General features: G+C 39.6%; 1 protein-coding gene across 5 annotated transcripts in view; it reads left to right on the forward strand.

Annotated features, from left to right (window-relative positions):
• The window catches only part of LIN9 (lin-9 DREAM MuvB core complex component), a 48,187-nt gene that overhangs the window by 839 nt on the left and 20,844 nt on the right, over positions 1-26,504 (forward strand). For 3 of the 5 annotated variants that reach the window (XM_021392586.1, XM_021392585.1, XM_021392587.1), the window contains exons 2-6: positions 13,019-13,051; positions 14,080-14,174; positions 17,857-17,961; positions 19,895-20,028; positions 22,598-22,723. In XM_021392586.1, coding sequence (XP_021248261.1) covers positions 13,019-13,051; positions 14,080-14,174; positions 17,857-17,961; positions 19,895-20,028; positions 22,598-22,723 — 493 coding nt within the window. Of the gene's footprint in view, positions 1-13,018; positions 13,052-14,079; positions 14,175-17,856; positions 17,972-19,894; positions 20,029-22,597; positions 22,724-26,504 lie in introns of those variants that run through there. The other 2 variants (XM_021392588.1, XM_021392589.1) reach the window with 2 other exon arrangements.

Here is a 26,504-nt window from a genome sequence, read left to right on the forward strand (position 1 = left end):
GCGCTGCGGGCTGTGGGGGCGCGTAGCGCGGGCGGGGCGGGCGCCGCTGGGGGCTGCGGGCACCGCGGGGTCTGGCGAAGGCCTCCGGGACCCCGAGTCGTGTGCGAGAGGGGGAAGGCTGGTCGTGTGGGAAGGGGGTACGAGCAGACAGGTGCGCCCACGTCCAGACCTGTGCGTAGGGTTTGTGTGAGCCTGCTGTCCAGAGAGCACAAGGGCTAAGTGAAAGCTGGAGCATGGATAAGAAAGGCGCACCTTTCTTTGGGCGTGGATTAAGGCACCGTGTACTTAAGTGATATAAGAGAAGGCATTTTCAGTGTAAAATGTTCCTACTGACATGTTGTCCTCCTAAATTCTGTTGCGGTCTTCTTAAGATGACGTTTGTCAAGTGAGTAACTGAAGCTGCTAGTATGCCAGAATGAGAAAACATGAAGGGAGAAAGGGGTGCATAAAGGTCATGCCTTACTTTAGGTTTTGTTTTGTTGTTGTTTTTCCTTTGTGCTCTTCAGAGATATTAGAAATAGTCAGTGGGGCAACGTATGTGTGATATGGTTTCTAGATGAGCTGTTACCATGTGCTATAAGACCCCTAAACTGCCTGCTGGAAAAAATAACCCAAGGGTTCCTTGGTATTTAGTAGGGGCTGAACAGAGCTCTCAGCCTACAGGACAGGCTGAGAGAGCTGGGGCTGTTCAGCCTGAAGAAGAGAAGGCTCCAGGGAGACCTGCGTGCAGCCTTTCAGTATCTAAAAGGAGGCTGTAAGAAAGAAGGGGACAGACTCTCCAGCACGGTCTGCTGTGACAGGACAAGGGAAAATGGTTTCAAACTAAAGGAGGAGAGATTTAGATTGGATGTAAGGAAGAAGTTGTTTATGATCTGGATGGGGAGGCACTGGCACAGGCTGCCCAGAAAGGTGGTAGGTACCCTGTCCCTGATGACATTCAGGATCAGGCTTGAGGGGTTCTGAGCAGCTGATCAAACTATGGGTGTCCCTGTTCATTGCAGGAAAGTTGGACTAGATGACCTTTAGGGGTCCCTTCCAACTCAAATGGTTTTATGATTCTATGAGTTGAAGCTTATTAAATATACATATAAATATATTTTATATATGTATATATATAGTAGTTTTAGTCCTCACTGTATTGCAGTCTTCCCTTTACCCTATTACAGGTATTTTTGGAACCCTTTTGTTTATAGTGATATGATAAGCAGGATTCATAGTCATAGAATCATAGAATATCCACAGTTGGAAGGGATAGGGATCACTGAGGCCAACTCTTGGCTCCACACAGCACCATCCAAAATCCAAACCCTTTGTCTGAGAGCATTCTCCAAACACTCCTTGAACTCTGGCACTGGTGCTGTGCCCACCACCCTCTGGGGCGGAACCTGTCCCTAACCCCCAGCTGGCCCTCCCCTGACTCAGCTCCATGCCCTTCCCTCGGGTTCTGTTGTTGGTCACCTGAGGGAGTAGTTCAGTGCCTGCCCCTCTGCTTTGGCATGCTCCTCAGTCTGAAACCACATGACAAGTCATAGTGTGAAACCAATCATTGTGTTTTATCACGTGCTCCTGTAATCATTGCTGTACTTTAAGTCCTGGCACTTATAGCTGAAGATGGCATCTGAGCAAAGAAGGTTCAGAGGCTGACAGAGGAAAGGGTGGCCTTTGTGAGCAGCAGTTTGGAAGGCTGAACCTGTGTGTCTTGAAGGGGTGGTGCACAAGATGATGCTTTTGAATGAGGTGGAACAGACTGAGTGTGAATTCAGTGCTTACAGAGAGGGTAGGTGGGTGCCTGTAGACAGGCGTAAGTCATACCTACAGTTACTTGTACATGTTACTTTTGTATAACAGTTCACATAAATGTACACTTCAGACCAGTACTTCTGTGTTTTTACAAGATCAATGTTACAGGTCTTTGTGCAGCACCTTACTTAGCTATGGAGTATGTGTTTCTTACTGTATTGACTTGCAGGCTTGCTCATGAGACATTAGTGTTGTAGGCTTACATGTGATATTCATATTAATTTATACAGGACTCACGTGTTAATTAGTCACTGTGTGGTAGAATGTATTTTAAAATATGCTGTATGTCTGCACTTGCTTATTCACATGGAACATAGCCCTGTAAGAAGTATTTCATTAAGACTGAATTAATAAACATTGTGAATAAATCACTTAATATGGCAAAAATATTAACAGGAGCTACACAACGTAGCACTGAGTGGTAGTCTTCTTGGGCTCTACTGGCTCTGTGAATGCACTGTGATGACCTAGAGAGTTATCTCAGTATGCAAATAATTGTGTGTGCATATGTAACTGTATATTCACAAGAGTTCTCTAGAGAGAAAAATATTTTGTTAGCGGTGATGTTGTGAGGTAGGGTAAGATCTGGTAGAAAAAATGCATATTTTCTTTTATGTTTTTTTTTTTTTTTTGCTATTTTGTTTTTAATAAGCATTGTTCTAAGGGGAAAAACAGTTAGATTGTTAATGCATGAAGATTTTGTTGCAATGATCTGTGTGTGGAACCCATTGCTATTCACTGAGTTATAATGCAAAAGGGAGTTTACAGGTAAAAGGGGGCCTCTCCTCAATGGCTTGACCCATAGTCTTGTAGATTATGTCAAGACTATTGCCAATGCATAGTCATGACAATGGGCATTTTGATAAAGGATTTCAGTTTAATAGTTATACGTCTTTGTAGAAAGTGACTCTGATTATTCACTAAAAAATTTGGCAATTTAGGAAAGTATACAGACAAACAACCATTTCTTTTTAAAGTTTATTCTGATTGTTGCTTTTCCAAAAGGAAGAAATAAAAATCACTTTTGGGATACCCAAGAGATTTAAAATCTCTTTCAGACCTGCCGCTTAGTGCCTATTGATGTTCTGAATGTCAGCTCCAGCAGAACTGCGCTTACATAAAGCATTCTGGAACTGCAAATACATGCTAGGCTAAATCTAGGGCAGCTGGTAGTTTTGGTGAATGTATGTATGACAGAGTAAGTTTATATTTTTAGTGATGCTGTTTTGTGCATCGCCGTGGGTTGTGAACATGCCAACTACTTCTGTAACAGGAGATTCCTCGAGAGAGAGGTGGCTTGGGGTTGAGATCCTGCTTCTGACTGCCTTGCATGGATCTTACAGCCCTTACAACTATGGGGAGAAAAGGGTTAATAGCTCAATGTGGTCACTGCCATTGTTTTAACCAAGGAGATTTATGAAGGATCATTGTAAATTAAGGACAGCAGTGACACTCTTCCTTTGGTACAGCTCAGTTGTCTATGCTGAGCCATGTTAGAATATGTTAAGTGCAAGTCACGGATCAACTAAGAGAGCCATAATTAATAGATAGCAGCATTTCACCACTTACTGGATCTACTCTCCATCCTCACTAGAGCAGTGTTTAGGTTATTGTTCCTACTCTGGTCATACTCAAGCTTCAGAGAAGGCACCATGCATTTCAAGAAGTTAACTCAATATTGTTGCCTGCAGGGGCACCAGAAAGGTTTGCCAAGTTTGCTTGAATGAAGAGATAAGCTTGGTCTAGGTTGAATTTACACTGTCTTCAGATGGCTTTCTGTACACAACTTCGTTTGTAAGAGATAATAACAACGAACACTTCAAAACTGTGTTTGGAATCTTCCATAGTGGTGTAAAAATAAGTTTCTAAAATGTTAGAATAGCTCATGCCTAGTTTATGTGTGATCCTTGTGACTTTTCTCCAGGGTAGAATGCGCTCAATAGTGGACTGTGGCTGGGTGTCCACCTATAAATCTAATTAAACACAGTGACAAGATAAGTGAAATTTTGTAACATAGAAAGACTATGCAGCTTCACTTTCAAATTGGAAATCTGATTGGGTGGAGGTTGTGTCAGTGTTCTGGTAGCACCTGCTGCCCTCTGGCAAGTTGTGTAGCACAACTGGACAGTGGATACTCCTTAACGCAGGAGGGAGTTAACGCCAACAACCTCAACAACCAAAAAGATGGCAGTGTGTAAATTAACATGCATTTGGTGTAGTTGAAGCCTTTTCTCACTAATGTTGCATGGGGGAGAAGAGGGATACAGTAACATTGTGTGCAGACAGTCCTGTGAAGAAAGAGCAACTCTATAGCAAATCCTGTCACAGAAGAATTCTGTAGTGTTAAAGGTCCCAGTGCGAAATTATTTTAAATACTAATCATTGGATTTATACTTTGGAGGCAGAATTGTTTCTTCAGACAGCTGGGTTGGTGCCCAGTGAGTGACTAATTTTAGTCAGTTCCTTTTTCTTCCCCTTATCTCCTGGTGATTCTGCAGCGGAGGTAAGCAGTGGGCAGTTGTACTGCACAAGCCAGATGGCTGTTTCTCTTGCTCTCGGAAGGAAAAAGCAGTTGATCGTATTGAAACGTAAATAATGCTGTCTTGTCTCTTGCTTCTAGTAATGCAACCTTATTTGTGAATTGCTTGCTTTTAAAGTACATGGCAGAAAGCTGAGGTGAGGTGTTGATCCAGCATGTAATGTGCAGATGTGATTAGCAGACAGGGTTAGTCCTGGCACACAGCTGTGTATTCGTGCATTCCTGTGCACTAGTAAGCCCATAGAATCGGTTTCATAGAACTGAGATGCCATCTTCGGAGAAGTGCAGGCATCCTGAGCTTGTATGGGGCCATCAGCATGGGGCCACCAGGAGGAGCGAGCCGCTGAGCTGCTGCTGCGCGTTGTAGTTGTGGTTGTGGTGTATGTAGACAAACACTAGCAAGTTACAGGTGAATCAGAGCCAGAATGAGGTAGCAATAGGTGGCACAGTGGTTACCTTGTACAGTGCAAGTACTGAAAATGGCTGTATATCGCCAAATCTGTATTGGTATACATTACTAATATGGTCTGTAGGGGCTCGTGTTTTAGCATAGACAGAAGGGAAGGGGACAAGGATCTTTTATCCCACAGATGGAAGCTTGCAGCACAGGGTAGTATTTAAGGCAGAAGTAATCTTCTTTGCCCTCAGCACATCTTCCAGCCATGGTTCCAAGCACCCTTCCCTGTGTAGCCAGTTGTTCTGCTCTGACACTTCCCTCGGCAGCCGAAGGAGGGATGGGGCATACCTCTCACCACTTTGGTTTTCCATCCCCAGGGCAAAGCAACCATGAGCCTGGCTTCACTCTGGGCATTTGAGGCAAAAACTCAGCAAAGCCTTGAGATTACAGCACTTGGGAGAGGGCTCAAGACATGTTTTGTTGCTGCTAAACAGTACCCACAGCAGTCATTTTCCCATTGTTTGTACAGCTTGCCTTCAGAATTGTCTATCACCATGGTATCAGCATATCACCCAACATGAGAATGCAGTGTTTTTAAAACAAATGCTCTGGTGTTGTGGTTATTATCTGCACAAGTCCTGTAAAAGGATTTACAAAGCTGAAAAAATTGCCTTCCACCCAGAGTTAAACTAGGATTTGGAAATATGCAAATGTCAGTTTATTAGTGGACTCAGGGGAATGCTGATCCATCCATACTGGAAGCTACAAGTTAGTGGTCTGTTATTACCCAAGGTTTTAGGGAGCTCTTAAGCTTTGAAACTCAGGTTTCTGTATGGTGTGTGCTTTTAACTTTGTGAGCTTTCCTGAATGAACTACTCTTTTAGTAGCCACTCATTTGAGATGTTTCCTTTGATAAAACAAGTTGCACTGAGCTTGTGTAGGTGAATGATCTCTGGGAGGGTTAATGACTCAACCTGTAATAGAGGGTTGTGTTTCTCCCTTCTCCACAAGTTTCCTTAGCCACACCATTTTTAGAGCCAGCAATGTACCTTGATGACATAGGCTTTAGAGGTTTTCCTGCAACCAGCAATAAAATAAATGCTCATCTGTGCCAAAAGTAGAAAATATTTTAACAATCTGATGAGGAAACTTTTCTCATTATAATACCACTTATCTAAATGATATAATTACCTGTATTGATTTAGATATGCTCTTGAAACACCTGTTTGTGCTTATATGCTAGTAAAATCAGTAGCTGTGGAACATCACTTTGGTTATTTGTAACTTCTGTTTTCAAAAATGTAATCAGCTGTTACAAATTCATTATTTAAAAGAACAACTGAAGGATCTTTCACAAATTTAATGCATTTTTGTCTGTGTTCCTGTTTAAATTATAAGGACAACAGTTGAGAAGCTGTGTTTGAACTGTTTTGCCTTCATGTTAGCAGTAGGGCATTCACACCTGCCCCTACAGAATCGCTGATATTCACAGAGTCGAAGAATGGCTTAGGTTGGAAGATACCTTAAAGATCATACAATCATTAAGGTTGGAAAAGACCTCTAAGATTATCTAGTCCAACTGTCCACCTGCCACCAATGTTGCCCACTAAATCGTGTCCCTTTGTACTGCATCTACACGTTTCCTGAAAAACCCCTAGGGACAGTGTCTCCATCACCTCCCTGGGCAGCTCATTCCAGTGCCTTACAACTCTTTCTGAGAATAAATTTTTTCTAATATCCACCTGGAACCTCCCCGGCACTACTTGAGGTGTTCCTTCTAGTCCTGTCACTGTTACCCGGGAGAAGAGGCTGTCCTACACATGCTGTGTGATTGCATTCAAGATGATCTGTTCCATAACCTTCCCTGGCACTGAGGTCAGGCTGAAGGGCCTGTACTTCCCCAGATCCTCTTTATGACCCTTCCTGTAGATGGGAGTCATAGTGCCAAGCCTCTAGTCCTCTGAGATCTTGCCAATTGACTGGAAATGCTGATAGATAGTGAAAAGCAGTTTAGCAATCGCCTCTGCAGCTCCCTCAGCACCCTAGAGTGGATCCCACTTGACCCCATGGACTTGTAACAGTCTAGATGGAGAAGAAGGTCTCTAACTGTCTCCACCCGAATCGGGACAATTTTATTCTGCTCTCCATTCCAGACTTCCTGGTTGGGGTTAGATCACCCCAAGGATAACTGGTCTCACTGTTAAAGACAGGTGTAAAGAAGACACGGAGAACTTCAGCCTTTTCTTTTTCCTCGGTGGTCACATTCCCTACCACATCCAGTAAAGGATGGAGATTCCCTTTAGCCCTCCTGCTGCTGTTAATATATTTCTAAAATTATTTTTGTTGTCTTTTACTATAGTGGTCAGGATCATCCAGTTCCAACCACCCTGCCATGGGCACGACTGCCCCCCCACTAGCTCAGGCTGCTCAGGGCCACATCCAACCTGGTCTTGAGAACCTCCAAGGCTGGGGCACCCACAGCTTCTCTGGGCAGCCTGTGCCAGTGCCTCACCACTGTCTGAGTAAAGAATTTCCCCCAGCATCTAACCTAAATCTTCCCTCTTTTAGTTCAAAACTGTCCTCGTCCTGTCCCTGTCAGACCATATAAAAACTTGGTTTCTCTCCTGTTTATAAGCTCCCCTCAAGTACCGGAAGGCTGTAGTGAAGGTCTCCCCTGAGTCTTCTCCAGGCTGACCAAGCCCAGCTCCCTCAGCCTTTCTTCACAGGAGAGGTGCTCCAGCCCTCTGATCATCTTTGTGGCCTCCTCTGGACCTGCTCCATCAGCTCCACATCTTTCTTGTGCTGGAGGCCCCATGCCTGGATTCAGTACTCCAGATGAGGCCTCACAAGGGCAGAGCACAGGGGGACAATCCCCTCCCTCTCCCTGCTGCCACCCCTCTTTTGATGCAGCCCAGGATACTGTTGGCCTTCCACTTTTTGAGCCTGTCCAGGTCTCTCTGGATGTCATCCCTTCCTTCTGTTGTGTCAACTGCACCACTCAGCTTGGTGTCATCAGCAAACTTGCTGAGGGTGCACTTGATCCCACTGTCTATCTATGTCATTGGTAAGGGTGTTGAGAAGCACCGGTCCCAAGACAGACCCCTGGGGTACACCACTCGTGACTGGCCTCCACCCGGACATAGAGCCATTGACCACAACCTGCTGGTTGAGGCCATCCAACCAATTCCTTATCAACCAAATAGTCAAGCCTTCAAATCCATATTTCTCCAATGTAGAGATAAGGATGTGGGGCAGAAGCGTGTCAGAAGCCTTGCACAAGTCCAGGTAGATGACAGCATTTGGAATTTCTTTGTCCACTGAAGCTACCACTCCATCATAGAAGGCAACCAAACTGGTCAGGCACAATCAGCCCTTGGTGAAGCCTTGCTGGCTGTCTGGTTCACCTGCTTGTTCCCTATGCCGTAACATACCTTCCAGGAGGATTTGCTCCATGATCTTCCCAGGCAGAGGTGAGTCTCACTGGCCTGTAGTTCCCTGGGTCTTCCTTTCTCCCTTCCTTAAAAATGGGAGCGCTGTTTCCCTTTTTCTGTTCACCACTGAGTTTGCCTGACAGCCATGACCTTTCAAATATGATGGAGAGTGGCTTGGCAACTACATCAGGCAGTTCTTCAGGACCCTGAGATGCATGTTGTCTGGCCACATAGACTTGTACACAATCATCCTTGTGCAGCAGTCCAAACTTGCTCCACTCTTATGCTGGGAGGGATTTTGCTCCCGCAACTTCTGCCTAGAGGTTCTGGGACCTGAGAGGCGTGAGAAGCCCGACTACCAGTGAAGACTGAGGCAGAGAACTCATTGAGTATCTCAGCCTTCCTCTTCCCATTTGACAGGCATGGAGAAGTCAGTGCTTGTTTTTATGCTTAAATCTGACTTTAGTATTTGGAAAGGGTAAAAGCTTTAGTGCTTTTTCTCTTGCTTCGCAGCCTTTCTCCTTATAAAAATACTGTTCAGAGAGCAAGAACTCCTTTTTAAATCTGTTCATACTGTTTGTAAAGTGCTTAGGGGAGGCATTTTAGGTGATCTTCATAGGAATCCTCTGTGAGTACTCTGGTACATACTTGGAGTATGAGGCTGGGGTGTGAGCAGTGGCTCCTGGGGCTGGACAGGTGATGGCAGAGCAGCAGGTTTGGGGCTGGGCAGGTGCTGGCGGAGCAGCAGGTTTGGGAGTGGGGGAGCAGGTCCTTGGCACGATCACTGCTGCCAGTAGCAGAAGCAGATTTTGTTTTTGTCCAGTCTGGTGTGAGAAACCGTGGTCCTTATGGTGCTAGCACTGGCAGACTGAAGGTTATTGTAATGGTGATTTTTTAAATTTTATTTGGTTTTATATGGACTTCCTGAAAATAACTTCTTACTAGTGTTATGGAACACATAAACATGCTTACTCCTGACTCTTAGGTACTAATAAGTTCCCTGATGTCATACTATTACATGCCTCATAGTCTATAACATAGTTATTTTTATTGCACCTCTTCTACAGATTTTTTTTAAGGCCAGAAAAGGCTATTTTACTTGGAATTTCTGTGCATCAGTTCCATGTTTTCCTTTTCAAATGCCTATTTCTCTTTAAAAATAGATGTAAACTTGATTTAAAGACTTTGAATGATGTAGGGTCTGTGATGCCCTTCCTTAGTATAGTTCATACAACAAGTTGTGAATTTTGCCGTGCTTCATCCCAGAGTTCTCTTACTTCCAGTATTAAGTCACCTCCATGATGCAGTGAACCTGGAGGACCTGGAAATAGCTTTTGGTTGCAACATCCAATGTGATGCGTAGGCCTTCTTTCTTTGCTTCCGCCCATTTCTTGTGAAGTGTTTAATGTTTGCACAAATGAAATCTGCATGATTGTCATAATGGATATTTACATTCAAGCATATGTGTATATTCCGCTTTAATCTCTCTCTGTGTAATTAAAATGCTGGTTAAAAAGACTGGCAGTGATTATGTAATTGTATTCAGAACAGAAGTAGTGTACAAAATTAGCGCCATTTAATGTGAGGTTGTAATAGTATGAATCCAATAATTATTGCAACTGAAAATTAGAATAGTTTCAAAAAACTTAATCTCTTCTGAACAATAGTAATCTTTATAGTTTCTGAAATGTTTGTATCTGTGTTAAATGTTGGGTGTGTTTTGTTGAAACCTGTTACTACTCAGAAGGTCATCCTAGTTTCAGTTTTTGTGTCCCTGATTGTATGTGAAATGCTGCCAAAATGGAAAATAGAGGGGATTAGACCATTTTCCTTGAAGTTTGATAAGATAAAAGAACTTGACAAGAAAATCCACACAAGTTATTGTTTATGAGGTAAAATTAAGCTTAGTTACATGTCTCTGTTGTCATTTTGATATCCTACATTTATTCTAATGCTTTAAACTAGAATTTTTTTGCAATTTGTTACATTAAAATATTTCAGTTTTACTTCAAACTCACTTGGATCAGGAAATATACAATGGCTTTAATTTACCCTGTAGTATCTTTGAGGTATAAAGCTACACCTCAGTTACAAGAGCTGAATTCACTTGAAACCAGGTCTGCATAGAAGCAAGTTCCTATACCAGCCACTTTTAGGTCTCTGAGGCAAGTTCTGTTTGACCAACCTGATCTCCTTCTATGATCGAATGACCCGCTTGGTAGATGAGAGGAAGGCTGTTGAAGTAGTCTATGTAGACATCAGCAAACCCTTTTACGTTGTCTCCCACAGTACTCTCCTGGAGAAGCTGGCAGCCTGCGGCTCGGACAGGTACACTCTTCACTGGTAAAGAACTGGCTGGAGGGCCGGGCCCAGAGGGCAGTGGTGAATGGAGTTACATCCAGCTGGTGACCGGTCACGAGTGGGGTTCCCCAGGGGTTGGTACTGGGGCCTGTCCTGTTCAGTATCTTTATTGATGATCTGGATGAGGGGATTGAGTGCACCCTCAGTAAGTCTCCAGATGACATGAAGTTGGCAGGAAGTGTCGAGCTGGACAGGTTGGATCACTGGGCTGAGGCCAATGGGATGAAGTTCAACAAGACCAAATACCAGGTCCTGCACTTTGATCACAACAACCGCAGGCAACGCTACAGGCTTGGGGCAGAGTGGCTGGAAGACCCACGTGGAAGAAATGGATGTGGGGGTGTTGGCCAGTGGTTGGCTGAACATGAGCCAGCAGTGTGCCCAGGTAGCCAAGAAGGCCAATGGCATCCTGATACTATTTGTATCTGTATATACTGCTACTGTACGCACACTACTACTATACTGTATATGTACTACTCGTATCAGCAGTAGTGCTGCCAGCAGGAGCAGGGAGGTGATCGTCCCCCTGTACTCAGCTCTGCTGAGGCAGCACCTTAAGTGCTGTGTTCAGTGTTGGGCCCCTCACTAGAAGAAAGACGTTGAGGCCCTGGAGCTTGTCCAGAGAAGGGCAACAAAGCTGTGAAGGGTCTGGAGCACAAGTCTTATGGGCAGCAGCGGAGGGAACTGAGATTGTTCAGTCTAGAGAAGAGGAGGCTCAGGAGTGACTCTCTACAACTGCCTGAAAGGAGGTTGTGGCGAGGTGGAGGTTGGCCTCTTCTCCTGGGTGACTAGTGATAGGATGAGAGTGAATAGCCTCAAGTTGTGTCAGAGCAGGTTCAGGTTGGAATATTAGGAAAAATTTCTTCTCCAAAAGAGTGGTCAGGCTCTGGAATGGGCTGCCTGGGGAGGTGGTGGAGTCACCATCCCTGGAGGCGTTCAAGAAACATTTAGGTGTTGCACTAAGGGACATAATTTAGTGGGAAAATATTGGTGGTAGGTGGATGGTTGGACTAGATGATCTTGGAGGTCTTTTCCAACCTTGGTGATTCTACGATTCAAGCTGTCACAGTTTATTTCACCTTTGAAAGCAATGTGCAGGAAGGGCAGCAGTGTAGCCCAAGTCTGTCACCTTGTGGGTTGAAACAGCTTGGGAGGAACTGGGAGAGGGGCCTTCTAAACCACCAATGAGGGAAAACTAGTTCCATTTCATTGCTCCAACTCAAGTAGATTTTTAATTTTTTTTTGAAAATAGAAAACTTCTTTCCTTTTTCTTTTTTATTGAACATTGATTTTTTTTTTTAAACAGCACAATAAATCGTCAGCAAACAAAATATGTTGAAAGAATAAGGAATGCAGGTCGTCGTTTTTTTCTGTCCTTGCTACTCCTGTGTTCACTTCCAAGAGCCTACACTAAGCTAAAATACTCGTTTGTCTTGGAAAGGGGCTATAATTCATTTTTGGCTCTGTGACATTCCCTGTAATGTGTCCCCTTGAAGCAAGGATCTCTGGCATTATGAAGTTAGTGGGCTACACAGATACAGAGGAGTCACAAGCAAAGGTGTTTCCAGACCTTTGGAGTCAAAAATTCTCTCTGGAACTGCTGTTTGTGAGAAGCTGAAGGAGGGACCTGGGGAAAGTGAGGGGCAGAAGAGAAAGCAATGCCAGAAGGAAAGATTGCAACGATGGGACATAAGTGGGAAGGTAGGGTTGATTTGAGAGGAAACCATGAATCCCTGGAAGCACTTTCAAGTGAAAATATCTTTCCCTTTGTCTTCTCCTAATGTAAGTGCTTCCAACAGTTTATTCTTAGTGAGCCATTTGCTGACTGCAGAGCATGAGGATAGTGATGAGGCCTAGCTTTTACTTTTCTCATCCAGAACCATTGCAGAGGTCCTACAGATGTAGTGCAAGAGGAGCAATGAAGTTCTGATAGGTGTGCTACACATTTTGAACAGTGAAAATAAGACAAGGATTGTGTCTACATTTGTAATGCCTGAATCTGCTGCAAGGAGGTTCTACTGGAGGCAATTGTGTAGCTGGCTCCCTGCTTGTGATCCAAGCTCAGCACACACAAACTATATCTTCTGTGGACACTTTTGGCGCTGAAGAATTTTGGATTAGTAGGATGATTCAAAGAAAGTTACTTACTATATCCTAGTAAAATATGTAATATAGTTGCAACTGCATGTTATTTAGACGTTAAGCTTGTTGAGAATATTATTTATTTACTATTTATTGAATAAAAGTGCTCAGCATCTGAAACAGTTCTGTAAGTGTGAAGCTAAAGGAAGAAAAAAAGGCCTGAATATGCTTTAGAGTTTTATTTGGTCATAATCATCTAATACTGTACTTGGTGCAGTGGGGGTGTCTTGACTTCACTCATTCAACTGTGAAAGTTTTGATATTAAATTCTCATTTCTGCCTAAGAATTAAGAATGAATAAGTTGTTTATTTTGGAATGATTTATGTAAACTTTCTGATATATTTCAGGTTCTTCAGCAAAAGCACTTGTGAGCTTGAAAGGTAAGAAGATAATGTGTTATTTACATGTACAAATGAAACACCCAATCTGACTTCCACGTGTGCTTAGTTTCTGGCTCTAAACCCTGAAGCAGATAACACTGAAAAATATTTGGTTTTGATGTTTTTTTTGTGTTTTCTTAAAATATAATTAGTTTTGTTATGCTTATTAGTTAGCTCTGTAGACTGATAATGCTTGGTGGTTGAAACTGCATATGTTGTGGTGTGTTTAGACACTGTTCTTCTGGGTGGCATTCCTGAAATGTGTCTCTTCTTAAGTATTGCTTTGGCGTCGGGTTTGATGAGAAAATTGAGGTAATTTTTCCTCTCTTGAGGATGAGATAGGAGAAGGATTCTTAGTGAGATCTATACATGTGACAAAATTTACATTAGGAAGGAAATTCATAATCTCTTTGTGTTTTCAGCCAGCAAGTAGTAGGCTAACTCAAAAATATATTTCTTTTCTTTGAAATTGTCTTTGTGAGCGTTACGTACATCTTTTGAATACTTAAAATCTGCCTAACAATAGAATTTTCGTTACATATGATGAGGCTTGTATTACACAAGGAAGATGACATGGTTTGGTGAATCTCTTTTAATTAATATAGCTTGTTTCAGTTAAATTTGTTTTACTTGTTGGTTTGCACCTGCTTAATCACTTTATTTTCCCCAAGATTCAGTTTCAGCCTGTCACCCTGACAGGGGAAGTAATGGAAGTAACTGATTCCACAGAAGGAGGTTTCATGAAATCTAAATTTTGTTTCAGAAATGATAAAGTTCTTTCATGTTTCTCCTCAGACTGAAAATCTTGTCCTCTTTTAATTGATGTTCAGAATAATTTAATAAAAACTACTGAAATGTAAAACCTACTTATAGTTGAATCTAAAGACATTGCAAGTAAAATATATATGTAGTAGTAGTTGATGATGTTATGCTAGTTTTCAGATAGTGGCTCATACATGTAAGTATATATGCATATATATATATTTATATAATGTATGTGTATTAATGGCATGAATTCCTCACAACAGAGGGAAGTTTGTCCAATTCGTGGAATGAAAAATATAATTCACTGCAGAAAACTCCCATCTGGAAAAGCAAGAATGCTGGTTCCACTGTGGAAATGGTAAGAAGGAATAAAAAGACAACTTCTGGATTGGTAAAATACCATATAGTTAATCAAATGCAACAATCAAAAAATTTGTCTGAGAATTCATAGTTTTGTAATCTCAGAATGTTAAACTGTCTGCTTCACAAGCAGTCTATATGGTTCCAATATGAATTGAAAGCATTTTTTATAAATGAATAAGCAAACAAATTAAGTTGCTGGCCTTGTTCATGACATCTCGTAATCACTTCCTCTTGTCGGCCATTTATTTTATCTCATGAGATATTTTATTTCTAATTTAGGCTCAGAACTGATGCATAAGGAAAAGGAATGAAAAATGTCACTTCTATCCCTGTGCTTTCTGAGGAGGATATTTTAATAAAGATGAAGGAATGTCAGTGAAATGTCCTGCAGTGTTCTGAGAGGACTCATAAGGGGACCTTGAATTAAGGAATGACCTTAGTATAGGGGAGTAAAAGTCAAAGAGCCTGAAGCCTCCAAGATCATGCGTCCATTGTTTAGGCTTGCCATTTCCCCCTCTCTGTTTGAAATATTCCATTGTCATTTCTTTCCCCATTGTATCAAGTTCAAGCTTTTCTTGATTATTCTAGATGTTCTCAACCTCACCTAGTTCCTTGATTTTTGGTTTGGTTTTGCCACCAGACCTGATGCCTAGTTTGTCTACGTCTGTGTTTAGTGTACTCTTCTTACTACAGCCTGAAGAGTATATGAAATACTCTCTCAGTTGCTATGCACATCTTTCTGTCACACTTTTTTGATGCCACCTTCTTCCACAGTAATTGCAAGCAACTTTCCAGCTCTCACCTGTTTTTGATTCACATCATAATTTATGTATTGTGAAGTGCTTGTTTATTTGAAGGGCAGAATTATGTTTGGAAACTATTGCACTTGCCAGCTCTGCACGCAACCAAAATATCTCAGCAGTATCTAGCAGCGTATTAAGGCAGTCTGACAAACATCTGTTGTCTAGTTTTTTTCTGTGACTTCTCTCCCTGTAGAGAGAATCTTACCCAGATAAAGTATTTATTTTGGTAGAATACATGGAGATGTATATACACACATTGCTATGTGCTTATGCTAGGGAACTACAGAAGTCTACAAAATGCAGCTCCAGATAGTGACTGGAACTTTGTGATGGGCCTGACTTCCTGACAGAGTTCATGACAGTTTCCAGTTGTGTCCTAGGAATGGTTGTCTTCTCACAGAAGCAAGCTTTGCTAGTAATTTAGAGGATGGTATGGGCTAAAGAACAGAATTCACTAGCCTTAACATTAACATCAAAAGCCATTAATATCAAAACTTTGCTAGTCTCTATGTACTCTAGCTGTAGGTATCGAAAATAAGGAGTCAAACTTTGAATTTAACTCAGTATTTTATACGAAGCTGGGACATGGATCAGAGGGCAGATTAATATGTTAGCAGTGGTCCATGTTGCAGAGATGTGATGTAGTCTTCTATACTGTATTGAGTTCCCTGAACACTAGAAGCTTTAGGCTGTGCTATTGACTGAAAAGTCTTCCAAAAAATGCCTGACCTATTTAGCTAAGCTGGATGTTGTTTGTTTTTGACACCTGTTATTTTATTCTGGTGTTTGACGTCAGTAATTCAGACTGTGAAAGTTTGTTGGTTTGGGTGGTTCCTTAGGATAGAACTTGGTAGCTTTTATTGAGGGTTGTAAAGCAGTTCTCTTGAGGTAACATAGTCTTAGGAGAAAGTTGAAGGAACTTTTAAGTTTTTTGTAGGTGGAGCGTTTATGTTCCTATGTTGGCACATGATTTTCATCTGGTACAGCATCAAGTACTGCTGTACACATGTTTGGGAGAGAAAAACAGGTGTTCTGGAACCAGCATCTCAAACGTCAATACTGAAATATGATAGCAAATATTCAAGAGAACTTGATCCCATGTCTGGTAGCCAGAATGCTGTGATTAAAGGAAAAAAAAAGTTTAGTAACATAATAAGAGTTTTTATTGAAACAGGATTGTGGATTTCTTTCCTTGCTCAAATGTTAGAATAGTTCTGACCTTTCTTTTCTAGGCTGATGGCTTGTCCAGGTCAGCAGAAATGGTATAAACAAATATAAAGACATTATAATTTAAATCTAATATTATTTTTAAAGTTTAGTAAGTTGGAAGATTTGAAGAAATGAACTCAACGTTTGTACACGAAGACAAAGAAACAACATCCAGAGCAATTAACATGATAAACTAATTACTGTTTATATGATGTGGGTACTGTTCAGTTACCATGCTAACATATAGCTTCCCCGTTCAATGTGTGTCTCTCTCCTGCTTCAGAAAGTATACGAGGAATGGGAGTTTTCTTCTTCCATGTGCTTAGGTGTCCAGCACATATACAGCACCATTATCCAGCAGGGAAAACACACTTCCCTGGGAAAGCACCAGCTGCTCTCATGGCATGGGACAAACCAATTTTTTTGGTACCACTCATTCAATTAGGAACATCCTTTTTCAGACAGATACTTTAATTAGTTACAAGCTTATTAAATAACTTTCTCAAATATAAATGCTTATTAGTGAAGTTTTATTTCTCTTATTTCTCTTTCTTGATTTATTTTATGACTGCTGTTGAGGGCTTTTTTTTTGCCATCAGTATTCTTCACATTGTGGGAGCTACAGATTTCATACCAATACCAATTTCTGCCACTTGTACTGACAGAAGTGACATCTGCGTTTGTTTGGCCTTTACTCATCACCTTTCTTGATAGCTTGAATTACAAGGAACGCTACAAGGTGCAGCCTTGGAATTCTGCAACGTAGAGACATTTCAGTTATGACTGGCTCCTGTGCTGGGCTGCAGTCTTCATGGAAGGGAAAGCTTCTTGCTTTCAGTACTAACAGACAGTCAGAGGTTACTGCTTTGTCCTCATTGAAAACTCAGTATTTTTATTATAGGATGAAATGTTGAGGAAAAACTAAACAGAAGTGTTGGAAAGGAGGGACAAGCTTCATAACACACTTTTACAGTATAATTTCTCACTTTTGGTCAGCCTTCTTATTCTTTTTGGGTTATAGCTTCTTAGCACGCAAGTAAATTTTAGTCAGCATAAATTCTAATTTCTTCTCTTATCTGATAGTTTTGTAGCTTATACAAGCTTTGCTTTCTTCAGGCATGGCCTTCATAGCATTCTCCAGTGTAAGTGCTTCCATTAAGTTAATAATAATAATAAAATAATAACAATAAAAATTATTAGACTCATAAGATCCTTGCAAAAAAATTATATACAGCTAATATTTTTGATGAGAGCATACCGAAACACAGTTTAAATATTTTTTAACCAAAAATTTAGAACAAACTGTTTGAGAGATGTTTATAACCAAATAATGTATTAAGCTTAGATATACAAGTATTTAGACACCTAGCTCATCTGGAAAGAAGTGGGAATTAGGTTCTAAATTCTTCCATGGGACTGGGTGAGCAGTATGGTAATGGGTTATAGTTAGCATTGGAAAGCCTTGAACCTTAAATTCGTTCTTCTCTCAGCCCTTAGATTTGTAACTGCTGGGAGGCACTGTTTATTGTGTACCATGTGCCTTAAAACTAGCAGGTGGCAAGAGAAAAGGCATTCAATTTCTCTCACTGTGAATAGTGTGCATGAACGGAGAAATCCATTTTAATTTTTTTTCTTACAATTCATTCTCAATTTTGATACGTGCAGCCCTTCAGAAATTCAAAACGGAGTCGGCTCTTCTGTGAAGAAGATGACAGACAAATAAACACAAGGTCACCCAAAAGAAATCAGAAGGTTGTGATGGTTCCACAGGTACCTACATGTATGCAGATATTTTTACCAAAAATGGGAACAAGCCTATCTGTTTTAGTTGAAGATTAGAATATATTTGCTTTTCAGGTTGCACTGTCTGTTTATGAATGTGCCTGTGAGGAAAGCTGTTGCTAGGAGTAAGCCGCAATTCAAAACAGATTTGTATTTTCTTCATCATAACTGGATTCCTACAATTGTTTATGAGAGTGCTTGTTCTTTTTGCTGCTGGACGTGAGTGTACAGAGCTAGAAAGCAGTCCAGAGTTACTGCCCATCTTGCTCCTGTAAACAATCATATCCTGTAATCTGCACAAATTTATTCCACTTCAGTCAAAAACTTACTAGGATTCTTCCCCAGACTACATCATTTAGAAGACTTCTATACAACTTAATGTATTTCAGCAGTTAGGAACTTACTGTAGTGTTATAGCCTTCAATGTATTTGTGGCCATCTCTACCTTGGTCCTGTAATGAAGCTATCCTCTAGTTCAGATAGCTTGTTTATCTACTCCAGTACTTGACTGTCTACTTCTTGGTATAGCACAGAAGAGCAGCCGTTATTTTTCTTGCTCTTTATTTGCTATGTTAAACTGGGCAACATCACTTAGTCTCAAAGAATTGGCTCTCTAATACTTTTGTCATCAAAATCACTTCTCTGTGTACCATCACCTTATGAGCCTGGATTGGCTGCACTGAACAAGTAGTACTTGAATAAGCACCTTACACGCTTTCTGAACTGTATTGTGCAGTGTAGAATGGGGAAGACGTAGCAATTGCTGTTTCTCTGGGTCCGTTTTGTCGAATACATTCCTCTCTTTTGTTACTATGATTTCTTAACAGTCAAAAGGCCTGGATAATGTCCTGTGCCTAGTTCACTTGTACTTAAATGTTGGTTTAGGAGGTTTTTTGCTAGAAAAACCTTTATGTGAGCCTACAACTGCTTTAATGCATGGATCTTGACATTGTGCTAGCCTTTGTTTCCTGGAGTTCCAGTGGAAGAAAGGAGACCTGTATATGCAAGATAGTGGTTAAGCATAACAGGTTGTTTCCTCCCAGTTTTTTTTCCTGCAAGATACCTGCCTTGTGCTTTGTTCTGTTATTGTTGCTACAAAAGGTCGTTTATGAGCATTTGAGAAAGGATAACAACTAATTATGGCATAGGGACCCAGCTAAACTGATGTTCTTGAAAAGCTGTTATGTTTTCAATAAATTTTTCCTTCTGTTAGTCAAGATAGCCATCCCTGTCAGGAAATTACAGAGCTGTTTTTCTACAGTCTTCTTTAAACAGTTCTTTTATTATGCATTTGATCTAAGACAGTGCCTTTCCGCAATTTATAAAATAGCTCTCAAACTTAGTTTAAACTTGATTGCTTATGTCCATGCTAGTTACTCTTCCATTTTTTTAAAAAGTAGACATTCTGCTCAGGGCTTTGACTATGTTACAGTATTGTGCTAGCTTCATCTTAAGTTTAAGAAGGATTATCAAGAGTAGAAGCAATAGTGCAGGTGAGGCAACTGGTGTTGCTGGTGTTGCTGGTGTTTGAGCTACCATATCACATATGCCAACTTGAGGCAATGTTCTGTGGTACCTCAAACATTTGAGGCCTATGTGTACTTCAGTACCAATACTGTTATTAGCAATGTAGTTTCAGTGTTGGAAAATGCTTTCCTTAGAAGACTCTTGTGTAAAGATAATTTGTTATATCGATCCTGCTGAAGTTTGCCATCTGTTTTGTTTGATTGCGTTGCTGATAAAGTGCAGTAAGGTTTATTGTAGATTCGCAGCAACAACAAAAAATTTTTGTGAAATAATATGTGGAATTAAAATGTAGCAATCATTAATGTGTGAACTTGTATCGAGAAAATATTGAAGAATATTGAATATTGAAGAACAGTAGACTGTGTTTAACTGTTTCCTTTATTTTATTGTATAGAAGTTTAGTACAACGATGTCAACACCAGACAAGAAAGCATCACAGAAGATTGGTTTACGGCTTCGTAATCTGCTCAAACTTCCCAAAGCTCACAAGTGGTGCATATATGAATGGTTCTATTCTAATATAGATAAGTATGTGTTCTTTGTATAAGTATATAAGTATTCTATTAGTATAGAAACAAGTCATTTTCTGAAATTGAACTGTGAATTTCCATATACTGATTAGACACTCCAAAATTTATTCTTGAAAATTATTTTTTTTCTTTTTTGTGATGAGCAACCTACTTGGGTAGTTCTTTTAGTTCTTGGAATGTCTCCTTTATGGAAATAATTTTCTTCTTATAGCCTTTGCCCCTAACAGTTGCAAGATTATATTCATGTTTTTTTAGCTTCTCAATTATGAAGTTAGCAGAACGCTTAAGGTTTTTGAACCCTGGGGTCAGTGGTATACAATGAAGATGGAAAGGAGACTGCCTTTTCAGAAGATACTCATTCCCTAAAAGTTGTAAATTTTTATTACATATATTTCTTCCCTATTGTCCTTGTTATTTTTATTGTGATTGCTAACAGTCTACTGAGTTGTGACTATTCAGCTGTTCCCTGGATGTCAGCATCTTCTTGGGTTTCCTAATCTACCTCCCAGGTTGTTTCCAAAGTCTGTGCTTCAGCCTATGGCACCTTATTGCTTAACACCACCTATTAAGATGGTATAAATTGTTTAAAAAAACCATTTTAACCTAGTCCCTAATCAAGGAATAAAATGTAAAAATTGTTACAGATTGACTATTATGTGAATCACTGACATTTAATATATTAAAGGATAGCTTCACAGTTAACAAGTGTTCTTTTCCAGAATTTATTCGTAATTACTGTTTTTGTTTCCAAATTTAATAAGGAGGATTGCTGCAGCTCTTTTTGTTAACTTCAGCAGGCGATCATAGCAACAGAAAAACATTTTCAAATCTGTTCACCACAACCAGAAAAATTACATGTTCATTTCAGCTTGTTCTAAATTCATCTTTTGTGGGAGTTATTTCTTTTGAAAGAGGTAGTTTTTACATGTTTCTTTTTCCTTTTTTTTTTTTTTTTTCCCAAGGGGGAGGGGAGTGGAAACCCTACTTATCCTTAGTAGTAATTTCAGTATATGACATTTAAAATGTTTTATTTTTATTTACTTATTATACAACAGTCCAAGAACTTCTTATTCCCAAGTAACTATCTGTGGAGCTTTAGGTCTATCAGTAAACAGGAATTTGTGTTTAGAAGATAAATCTGAAAACCTCTTTCATAATTATCAGTGTATGCGTGTAATGCTAGTAAGATATGATCCTGTTATGATACTATCATACTTTAATTTATTAAGAAACTATATTTCTATGAAGAAAAACTTTATTTATGTTGTTGTGAGTGATAAGATCTAGGCAAGGTGAACCATAGAAAAGTTTAAAGCATAGAGCTGTCAACTGAAATGTGGAGCTCTCTACAAATCTTAAAATATTTTAGCCAAGTCTTATCTTAAATTGACATCATCAATTTAAATGCCATATACCTGCTAAAAGTTTTTAAAATATTTTAATCTTGGTGAATGTCATCTGTGATTATTAGGTGATTGAAACTGTTTCAGCTGGATTCTGTCTACGGTGATGTATGTAGGACCATTTGCTGTAAAATTCCATTGACTTCATTACACTTGGAAACTTCTAAAGAGCATCTTATTACTACAAGGATCAGAGGACCCCAGACTGCTTACACCATATCCCAGAGCTTTCAGTCTTGTAAATGCTGTGGGCCTTCAATTTGCCTGTTTAGGGTCATCAAGTGATAGTACAAATCAAATACAGATGCTTTCTCTTTCTTTTAAACTGCTTTCCTTTACATGGATGTCTTATGTTACTAAAAGTAAATCTGAGTAAAATAAAACTTTTTATGCACTCCCTGATCTGTTTTTTGAGCATGACTGATGATCCTTAGCAGTTTTTCTTTGTTCTCACCAGGTGAGATCAATTTCAGTTGTACATGGTCTTTAATGTTTAACCTGCTATTAGATAGGCATATCCATTGCTGCTCCTTTCTTTTCTCAGCCCAAGAAGAATGTAGTACTACAAAGTAAAAGGCGGTCATAAAACATAAGATGTATCTTTGTGTTATGTCAGATCATAGCATCAAAGAGAAGTTCGTAAGTTGATAGGTTCTCTGAACTTTCATTTCTATTATAGTGATCCTCTGCTTTACTGTGGAGTTGTGGTATGATGTATATCTCTCCTGTAGGGCTACAATGACAAGTTGGCTCCATTTCCTATATTTTGGGAACCCTCTGAGGTTTATTATTGAATGAATTTATGGAAAAGGAACTGTTTTTCTATTCCTCAGTATCACCTTGCACATGACTATTGACCCTTCCTTTATTCTTAATACCTTGCCGTATATTAATGGTTTCCTTCAGTGAGTTGCAGTGTCTCCATGACACTTTGACTTTGCTGCAGTCTCTTTTGATGCCCTTATATACAAAGCAGAATGACTATATAAGTTTCCCCATAGTAGCAAGAGAGATGAACATTTTTAAACATCATTGATAGCAAGGCTCAAACAAAACAATATAGTTTTCATTTTCTGTATATTTCTTATGATGAGTGTTTTTTAAGAATCTTGTGACAAAAGTTTGCTAAGTGTAGTTAATAGAGAACCAATTATGTTTTAACAGACCACTATTTGAAGGAGATAATGATTTCTGTGTATGCCTGAAAGAATCTTTTCCAAACTTGAAAACCAGAAAATTGACAAGAGTTGAATGGGGAAAAATCAGACGATTAATGGGAAAACCACGGAGGTAATTTTCTTTTTTTCTTTCTTTTCATTTATTAACTACATGTAGTTTTCATGTTACCTGAATTGCTTTTTTTTTTCTGGAATCATTCTGCATATGGATAGTAAAGCTAAATAACAAATGAGTATAGAATAACTTTTTTTAAAACAGTGTTCTCTGAGCACACAAATCACTCCTCACCTCTGTTCCCTTATGTGTATGTTTCCAGTCCATGTGGTTCTCATAAGCTTGCACTTGAAATGTTCTCTACCCACTCTAGATATGTGATAAGCTAGGATATGTTGAAATTGTTACTGTATCTTCCATGTTCTGGTACTTCCTGGTATGGAAAACAGGGCAATTTCCCACTACGCATTTTCTAGAAATAACTAGCTCTTTGTAGGGAAAACAAGTGCACATTTTCATCTTGTTTACTGTATTATTTTTTTAAACCATTTTCTAGATCTTCAAGTTCTCCTGGCTTGGCTGCCAAAACAAAGAGCGGAAAACTCAGTTATGTAATATCAGACATTGTAGACAAGAGTCCAATATTAAATGAAGAGCACGGTTTTTCCTCCATTTAAGAATTCTTAACTTTTAAACCCATTGACAGAACCATTACAGCTTGGAGAAGAAAAGGCTCGGGGGTAGTCTCATCTATGTGTGTAAATACATGAAGGGAAGATATAGAAAACACAGAGCCAGGCTTTTTTCAGTGGTGTCTAGAAAAGACAAGAAGAGGGTAAAATGCAGTGGGCACAAACTCAAACACATGAGGGTGCCTTCTGAACATAAGGAATTATTATTATTTTTTTTTTCACTGTGAGAGTGACTGAGCACTGGAACAGGTTGCCAAGAGAAGTTCCTGCCTTGGAGATGCTCGAAGGCCATCTGGATATGGTCACAGGCAACCTGCTCTCAGTGTCCCTGTTTGAGCAGGGCATTTGGACCAAATGTCTTCAGAGGTCCCTTCCAACCTCAACCATTTTGTCATTCTGTAAATTCTATAAGATCAGAAGAAAAATGTGTAAATGATGTTGAGGTAAGAAAAGACTGGTTTATTTATGGAGACTACAGAATATAAGAACTAATTATTAAAATAATTAAACTAAGATCAACTGTGAGATAGCTTTTAGTTCCTCTATCATTATGCTTCTCAGTGAGATGGAATTAGTGTGCTTGAAGGTTGTCATCTTTTATTCATTTGACTTTTGCCAAAGGTATGTATCACTGTATAAGATCAACTTGCTTCATTCTACAGTGTGTTGGATGACTGAATTGCTGTATCTTTTTTCTTTTTTTTTTTTAAGCTGTCACATAGAGAGGGTTGTTTTGAAGAGAAAGAGGCTCATGCTTAAGGACCCGCAGTTCTAAATGGGCAAGAAGTTCTTCCACATAAATTCTGAAGTTACAACCATTTTACTGGATATAGAGTCTGGTTTTGTTTGTTAACCAAAAGATTATGAGATCATGCCTTTTGTCAAACTCAAATAGACATTTCTGTTTGATTCTAATTATTTTTTTTGTGATTTAAAACAAAACAAAAAATACTGTCAACATTTTTCAAGATCTCCACAGAAACCTTGGATTTCATTTCTAAGAAATTTTGAATGATTCTAAATCATTTGAATGCTTTATCAAATAATTTTAATCTACTTCTGGAGTATAGTTTTTTTAACATTACTTCTCTGTTAGAAACTTCTTCTGTCTGTCCTCAGTCATGTGCAAGTAAGATAAATACCATGGCAGTACTGATATTTGCCCAGGGGGGAGGAGAAAGCATGGCATTTTACATTCATAGCGTTGATGGCAGAAAATAAGTGTCTCTGTGTGATAGCTGTGAACATGGTTATTGTCTTTTTATCTTTCTTCTTCCATTTTGTGTTAAATATGTTGTAATATATATATTTTTTATGTCTGCTGCTATGTTAAACATCCCATCATACCAGCAACAGTGTGGTTGGATGGCACAACAATATTCTTCCTGGGAACCCACAAAGCTTGTAAGATTCCAGTAGACTGTGGGGCAGTATGTGCTCCAAAAAAAAGGAAGAGAAAATCGTTAGTCTTGTCTACTCTCTGTAAATTTAATTGAGGTTGTGAAATAGGAATGGATCTAAATTAAATGTAGATATGCTTGTCCTGACACTATATGATGGTGATGATTCCCCTATGTTAATTCAGATGTCTGTGACCAAGGTAGAAACTAAGAGGCTTCTTAAGAGGTTGAACATTTATATGGAAAAATAAGGAGATTGCAATGTGATCCCTACCAGAGCTTTTGCCTTAACTGTTCTTCATAGGAATGGCACAAAAATAAAATAATATTTTGGGGAGAAGGTGTTGGAGATTTCTACAAAAGGTAGAAATACTTTACGAATACTTTCTATCTCCATGACCCACAGTATCTGGGATAGTCTTTTAAAGACATCTGAGCTAGTAGTGAAAAATTCCTAATGTTTTTGTTGTAGGGCCTTCAGGATTGGCGGTTTGTATTTTAGGCTTTGAATTTGTATTTCTAAGAGCATGAGTCAAAGAACATCAGACAGTATCTGCTGTTCCTGAAGCAAGATCTTGCACGTAATTACAAGAACTAATATTAAATTCTATTCTTGCCTTTTTTTTTTCTTCTCTCCCTTTTTTGTCTTGCTGCGATTAGTTATTTTGTTCAACTCAATGGAGTTGAAAGCCCTGACCTATATTTTGCTAGTTCATATTCATAGCCTATGGCAAGGGTTATTTCACACTTTTTCCTCTCCGGAAGTAAACATGAAGAAAATAATATCTTTAAGAATATCGAAATAATGGCATAAATCCGCCAGCAACCTTCTATCTCTACCATATCCCTTTCCAGATATTTTGAATTTCTAATGAGGATCACTAGGCAATGCACAACTCTGGGTAAATACATTCTGCTTTTCAGTGGTAAAATGGTGAGTGGACACATGCCCGCAGTTGCTCAATCTACATACAATACAGTTTCTAGACTACACAAAGAGTAGAATCATAGAATCATTAAGGTAGGAAAAGATCTCTGAAATCATCTAGTCCAACTGTCCACCTACCACCTGTATTGCCCGCTAAACCATGTCCCTAAGTACTTCGTCTACCCTTTCCTTAAACACGTCCAGGCACAGTGACTCCACCACTTCCTTGGGTGATGACTTTTGTGGTGATAGTGATTTGAAAGCCTAGAAGAGGAACCTTCACTGCAGTGCATTGCTGTGCAGGTCTGAGAGATGTACTTCACTGATTCGCTTTGTTCCTCTTCCTGCATTTTTGTATGTCTTGTATAGGACTAAGATTTCATTGCGCGTGCTGAATAACACAGACACTTCATTCCGCATGTAACTTCGAAACCATGTGTAAGACAAAAGGCCCATGATGTATGCACATGGACAAGCAAGTACGAAACGGCAAGTTAGTGCAAAAGGAAGTGGCCTCAGCACATTGACAGCTTAGTTCTTGTGATCATACATATTGCAAGAAAGAGAATTTTTGGAGAATAGCAAAATGACTTTGTGAAACAGTTTGAGTGAGGGGTATACAGAACAAAACATAAAAATGTTTACTTCAGCATGTAATAAAAGTAATAAGCAGACTTGGAAATAGAGGAGCTGACTGCTCAATGCTACATGAGAGACAAATAACTAAGCAAGATCTTCACGAGTTTTTAAATGGAAAATAGTTGTCAGTATAGAACAGGGAACCAGTGGAAAAGTTATCAGCATCTTCTAAAATTACCTTGTAAAATAGCACTTTTTATCGATCACTGATCAATATTTAACTATATAAGTTCTAAAGA

This window comes from Numida meleagris, chromosome 3 (assembly GCF_002078875.1).
Source record: "Numida meleagris isolate 19003 breed g44 Domestic line chromosome 3, NumMel1.0, whole genome shotgun sequence".
NCBI lineage: Eukaryota > Metazoa > Chordata > Aves > Galliformes > Numididae > Numida > Numida meleagris.